At 63.7% G+C, this 6,054-nt stretch overlaps 1 protein-coding gene across 3 annotated transcripts; it reads right to left on the reverse strand.

The window, feature by feature from the left end:
* Window positions 1-1,233: 1,233 nt before the first annotated feature.
* Window positions 1,234-4,080, reverse strand: LIMD2 (LIM domain containing 2). 3 transcript variants are annotated; one of them, XM_054709216.1, is made up of 5 exons: window positions 4,012-4,080; window positions 2,670-2,763; window positions 2,428-2,472; window positions 2,213-2,352; window positions 1,234-2,133 (listed from the first exon to the last, which is right to left on the reverse strand). In XM_054709216.1, the coding sequence occupies exons 2-5, from the start codon at window positions 2,709-2,711 to the stop codon at window positions 1,974-1,976; spliced, it is 387 nt and encodes a 128-aa protein (XP_054565191.1). In that variant the 5' UTR covers window positions 2,712-2,763; window positions 4,012-4,080; the 3' UTR covers window positions 1,234-1,973. The 3 variants fall into 3 exon arrangements, with proteins under 3 accessions (XP_054565191.1, XP_054565190.1, XP_008147660.1); XM_054709215.1 differs by lacking the exon at window positions 4,012-4,080 and adding an exon at window positions 3,534-3,659; XM_008149438.3 differs by lacking the exon at window positions 4,012-4,080 and adding an exon at window positions 3,523-3,659.
* Between the last annotated feature and the right edge of the window lie 1,974 nt (window positions 4,081-6,054).

The following is a 6,054-nucleotide window of genomic DNA, read 5'->3' on the forward strand; positions in this document are numbered from 1 at the left end:
AACGTGGAGGGAGCAGGTGTTTGCCTGGGAAGTGCCAGGCATAGTGCCTATTAACAAATTTGGGCCCCTGAGTAGAGAACTTGACTCCAAGAGGGGGTCCTGGGATGGGATGACTTGGCTTGTATCACTGCTAGCTGAGATGGCACCTCCCCTTCTCGCTCCCAGGAGCTCTGCTGAGGGCAGTTCTGTGAGGGCTGATTTACCGGCATGGCACTGTCAGTCCCCATTGTCACCAGTGGCTGGGTTCCCAGCACCTTTATGGCATCTAGGGGTCTTCCCTCAGGCCCCTCCTTTCAAGGCAGGAATTGGGTGCCTCCAGGAGCCATCTCTCTGGTGTCTCCCCCTCGTCTGTGCGGCTGTTGCTTAGCTCTGGACAGGGAGAGACCATCCTTGTCCCCATCTAAAGCTTCTGATGCAGAAGTCGGGCCTGCCTTGAGTGAGGCTCTCAGAGGACCCATTCTGCTTACTGAGTGTTAGCTCTGCTGCCTCAAGGAGCAAAGTCTACTTCAACACAACAGTGGCCCATCTGCCACCAGAGCTTGAGGCCTCGCTCTCTACCCTGTCCTATGGGCATGAGGCCACTTAAGAATTTGAGTTATATGGGGCAGTGGCAGCAAGTCCCCAGGAGCCTGCCCTCTTGCTCTACCAACTTCCATAGCTCACAGGCACTTAGGGGAAATTGGGACAGCTGGGTCGGGTGGGACAACCCAGACTTCTTGCCTCTATTCTGTTGCGGGTGGGGGTCCTCCAAGTTTGCCTTGTTGTCCCTCAGAGGGGGCAGGAAAGCTGTTAGGACCACCTGGGACAGTGACCATGGCTGCCCTCATTGGAGCTTGAAAAAGCAGGGTGATATGCTGATTCCATCCCTTACTGATTCCAGGACAAAGGGGCCCAGACCAGGGCTCAGCAGAAGGGTTCTGCTTTATACCCCAACATACTGCAGTGCAGTGAAGCCAGGCACCATCACGCACTGATGGCCTGACCCTCAACCAACACCAAGGCTGAAGGGCAAAGGAGTTGGTTAGAAATCTAGTGGTTTTACAGCATGGAGACGTGGCTGGGAAGAGGACACCCTTTTTCTCAGGCTGACTGGTATTTCTGATACCCATCACTGTCCCCCATCAAGGCCAGATGTGCTCTGGGCTGACCCTGCCCTGCCCCCTTCACCTTCGCATGATGAATCTGTGTCCCTGTCCCCCTCCCCCCCAGCCAATCAGACCACATAATACAGAGTCAGGATCTGTTGAAACATGTTTAAAACAGGGTTGATCACAAGTCAGAACCGGCAGAAACGAGAAGAGGAAGGGAGTGTGGCCCCCGCCAGACTCTGTGGCTCTCAGCCTGGCAGGTGCTTTAGCTTCTGCTTCTTGATATGTGTGGGTGGTGTGCGATGGTCCCAAGCCCCACCGGGGCATGTCCTGCCGTGCCGTGCAGGGAGGGGCAGGGCGATCCACTTTCCCTCTCCTGCCCCACAGAGCCCTGGGGGGCATTCTGGGCGGCCCAGCAGAGGCACTCTGGCTCTCCTTCCTCCAAAGTCTCCATGGCTCAGAACCAGGCTAAGGACAGAGGTAGATGGGGAGACAAAGGGGCCACACGGGGCCCCAGGTGGCAGTGAGGGAGCTTAGGACCCTGAGGGGGGCATGCTGACTCCTTGCTGGAGAAAAGGCACCTAGATAAGGAAGCTGGGCTTGGGGGCCTCCCAGGGAGCCAAGGGGTGAGGTGGGATAGGGTGAAAGAAGCAGGAAGCAGGGTGGTGAGCAACCCCCAACCCTGGTTCCCAAATCCCCACCCTCTGAGGGAGAATGAAGGAATCCTGGAGCAGAGCCCTGCCCCCATAACCCTCTGCTGGAGCAAGATGGCCTCATCCCCTTCCCACCCTGTCTCCCCATGTGAGCTCAGGTCCAATCTCTTCTCCACACTTCCCACTGTCCTGCTCCAGGCCCTCGTCAGAGGGAATGGATGGTCAGAGGGCCTTAGGCTGTCTTGGTGCTGGGGTCCACCTCCTTGTGGGCCCAGAGCTCCTTGTGCTGCTTCCGGCCGAAGCCCTCATCGTAGTTGCCTTTGCTCTTAAACAGCTGCTGAAAGTGGGGTTTGCAGTAAAATTCTCCATGCAGTGCCGCGTAATTGCCCAGGCTGCAGAAGCAGAACAGTTGTGGTCAGGTCGGGTCAGGGCTGGAAGGCGGGCAGGGGCAGGGCAAGGGCAAGGGCGCACCTCAGCTTGGAGTGACAGTGCTTGCAGCAGAAGCAAGAGTTGTGGAAAATGAGCTTGTCTGCCACCAGCCTCTCCATGGGGTACACGGTCTTCTGGCAGGAAGCACAGGTTTCTTTCACCTGGGCCCGCAGGCTGAAGGACTGTTGGAGACAGACTCAGCCAGGGGTCTGACCAGCGCCCATCCCTTCCTCCCCAAAGCACTCCCAGGGTCCTACCTTGGAGCGCTGAACAGTGCTGGGGCCACCGCCGCCTTTGGCTTCCTGAGGGAGAGGGCCAGTCAGGGCAGGGGCAGCTGAGAGATGCCCCCAGCTTTCACTGGGGTCACCAGCCCAGATCCCAGGGGCACTCGAGGGGGGAGGGGCAAGGGTGGTAGGCAAACACCGCTCCTCACCCCTTCATCCCCAGGCCAGACACCTGCCCGGGGTGTCCTCCCACATGAGAGGGGGTGGTCACCTACATGAGAGGGGGTGGCCGGGGCGGCTCCTGCAGCCTGGAACATGGCTGATTGGAAGTGATGGTGGCCCGGGTAGGGACGCGGCGCCCGCTGGGTTCTGCAAGGGGAAGTCGGTAGGTCAGGCCCCACAAGCCCTTCCCCAGCCTGCAGGGTGGGGGTGTTTACAGCAAGGGGGGTGGGGGGCTGTGGTTGGGACTTTCCCTAAGTCATTTCCTGTTGCTCTGGGTCTTGCCACTTCCGCCCCGCACCCACCTCCCCCTTCTCCCGCCAGCCCCCCACGCTGCTCCCCTGGGGGCAGGGGTTCCTGAGTGGAACCATATGTTGGGGCATGAACAGAGCGGCCGAGGAGGGGGCTGCGCACAGCCGTCGTGAGCGCCTTGCGGAGCGGGACCCATCTGGGGTGGGAGTCGGGGTGGGGGTGAGGGAGGTCAGGAGAGGGCGGGCCGGGCAGGGCTGAGGCGACATCGCGCTGCCCTGGCCTGACCCCAGCCCGACGCTGCCCGGCGCAGGGCCGAGGGGCCGAGGCCGCTGGCACCCCCAGCGCGGTTCCCCAGCCCCTGGACAGCGCTCTCCGGCCAGGCCATCTGCGCGCCCCGTTTCACGGCCCCCAGCCCGCGTGGACGCGACCCCACACCCGGGATCCCCGCGGGCCCACCCGAGGGGAATTTGGCCCCATCCCCGCCCGGCGACCTGTCCCGGAGGCCGGCTGCTAGCCTCGGGGCCCCGGGCGGGAGCGACAGGCGGGAGCGCTCCGCGTCGGGACCCCGGAGCGGCGGCCCCCGCAGCCCCCACCAGGCGCCCGGTTTGCGGGCTGGGTGCAGACCCCACCCTCCGGCTGCCCGCCCGAGTGTCTCACCGGGTCCCCACCTAGGCCGCGGGGCGGGGGTCGGTCTCTGGGTGGCGCTTCAAGCGCGAGGTGGGCGCGGGCGCGAGCTGCCGCCACTCGCCTGTGGTCCCCGGGCGCCCGCCGCCGCCGCCGCCTTATCGCAGCGCCGCCCCCGCCGGCCCCCGCCTCGCGCCCGCCCATTGGCTCCGCCGCGCCCGGAGCCGCCTCCGGAGCCCAGCGCCGCCGCCGACCCCCTCTGCGCTTTGTCTTCCCTCGCTCGCCGTCCCCGCCTTTGTCTGCCCCCCGCTCCAACCCCGCGCTCCGCACACACCGCCCCCCCGCGGGCCCCGCGAACCCGGGCGCCCCGTCGGCCCGCTCCGGGCGGAGGCAGGGACAGAGCCCGAGGCCGCGCGCCGCGTGCCTCGGGGTGGGGACGAGTTCCGGCTGAGACGCTGGGGTCGCGGGACAAATGGCGCTCCGGCGAGGCCCCGGGGGCGGAAAAGGCGAACCGGGCTTCACCTGGGCCCTTCGGTGCCTGGGTTTCCCCTAGTTGGCTCCGAGGGTGCAGGCCCGGCTGCCCGTTTCCGGCCGGCGCTCCGTGGGCCCTGTCTCCTGACAGACCCCGCGGGGCCGCCCCGGGGGGCCCGGCCTGGGCCCCGCGGCTCCCACGCCCCCTCGGGCCGCGGCGTCCTCCCGCCGCCGGGGGCAGCCCCGCGCGCCTGCTCGGCCGCCGGGAGAGGTGACGGCGGTGGCCGGGCACGCGGTCTCGCCAGCCCGGCCTCCAGGCCGCGAGGTACAGCGGGCGCCGCAGGGGAGCCTCGGGCCTCTGTTCAAATCACCTTCCGCCGCCCGCTCACCGCCGGGTCGGCCTGCACGAAGGCCCTTAACGCCGTCTCCTGCGACCCCCAAGACAAGGGGCCGGGGAAGCGACCGCCTTCAGTGCCCCACAACATTCGTCCTCGGAAGTCTGGCGTTTGTGGCCAGATTTTGTGGGATTAGTCACCCCTGGCCCTTGTGGGCACCGTGGGCTGTGAGATGTCAGGGCACCCCCTTCAGGGGCAGAGATCTCCATCCTTAAGACAAGCCTCGCTGCACCCGAACCTCATTTAATACAAGGGAGCGAGGCCTGGAGGTTTGAAGTGTTTGGTCCAAGTAATAGAGCTGGTGAGGCAGGCCTCCTGGCCCCCGCTCTGACTCCCTGCCCCTCTGGCCAAGCCGGCGGACCCTGCTCCAGCCCACAGCGCAGGTCTGAAGCAGGCACCCAGAGGTAGGTGACCGTCCCTCCGCTGTGCGGGAGACGTGCCCCGGCGGCCCCCTGGGTGGACCTTTGCTGGGAGGCGGGGTCCTGCGGGCACCGGGACTGCAGAGCTCTGCTCCACACCCGGCTGCACGCTGTTTCACGAAGTAGCACAGCCCTAAACATAGCTCGTTCCCACGCTGCAGGAATAGAACCCGCGCGCCCACACACTTGTCAGGGAGCACACGCTGCGCCTCCGCACCTGGCAGGGGAGGGCGAGGCAGCAGGCTTCCCCGGCCCCCAGCTGCTCTCTTGGCTCTCAGCGGCCCACGGCCACGGCCACGGCCCACGCCGCGCTTCACTTTTCTCCTCTCCAGAGAGTTTGTGTTTGGGTAGCTGCAGGCCTGAGGACTCCCTGGATGGGTGAGAAACTTCTAAAACTGTTTATGTGCATCTTTCCGGGCCAGGTTTCCTGCCATCAGGTTTTCAAAGGGGCCGTAATGTTTAAAAAGGGTGAAGCCTTCCGGGACATAAGGAATGGGGCTAGGCTGCAGTTGGGGAAGGTCAGGCAGGCTTGACCCTGAGGCCCCCTCGCCCTGGCCAGGTCCAATCTGTGGGCTGAACTGCAGGGAGCTGCTGGAGTCAGCAGTTTGGCTGACAAGCAAGGTGAAGAAAGCAGTTTACAAAGAAAACCAGCTGATAATGATGTTAGGAAAGGGGAACTTGAGGTTTAAAGAAGAAATAAAGAGCTGGGCAGGGGAGAGAAGGGTTGGAAATAAATGTGACCTGACCTTCTCACATACTCCATTTCAGGCCTCCCCACCCCACCGCATGGTTGAGGTCATTCCTTCACATCCACCCCGGTAACTGCCAAAGGAAGAGGTTTTTTTTCTTTTTTAAACTGATGTTACCATGGCAGAGGAAAGGGAGAGCATTTGATGCTGCAAAGCAGCTTCAGGGAAGAGGGAGGGGCGCTTCCGTAATCTGACATTTGAAGGGCCTCACCCAGTGCAGGGCACCTCACCCCTGAGGGGCTGGCAGGGGGAAGGTGCCCAGCTGGTGCACATGCAGGCCGAGAAGCACCCTGAAAACCCAGGTCAGAATCACCCCCTGGCCCGGCCTCTCTGGCTGCCAGCCAGGATGACAGGGCAGGGGACTGGGCTGGTTCTTGGGTTACCTGCTCTTTGGGTATTAGTTCCAGTGGTAAGGTGACACCGCAAGGCATGTTACAAAATAACCCCCTCCACCTCCTTCCCTGCCAAAGGTGAGCGTCCTTGTCTGGACTCCTGGTGGTCCTCCCCTCGGAGGGGCTGGTCTCCAGCACC

Source organism: Eptesicus fuscus, chromosome 20 (genome assembly GCF_027574615.1).
Source record: "Eptesicus fuscus isolate TK198812 chromosome 20, DD_ASM_mEF_20220401, whole genome shotgun sequence".
In the NCBI taxonomy this organism is placed as follows: Eukaryota; Metazoa; Chordata; class Mammalia; order Chiroptera; family Vespertilionidae; genus Eptesicus; species Eptesicus fuscus.

Excerpts from the sequence above, each read along its gene's own strand:
- LIMD2 (XM_054709216.1), bottom strand. The coding sequence starts at position 2,711 with ATGTTCCAGGCTGCAGGAGCCGCCCCGGCCACCCCCTCTCAT. Across the intron at positions 2,353-2,427 it reads GCACTGTTCAGCGCTCCAAG|TCCTTCAGCCTGCGGGCCCA; the intron begins GTAGGACCCTGG and ends TGTCTCCAACAG. Across the intron at positions 2,134-2,212 it reads CACTGTCACTCCAAGCTGAG|CCTGGGCAATTACGCGGCAC; the intron begins GTGCGCCCTTGC and ends CTGCTTCTGCAG.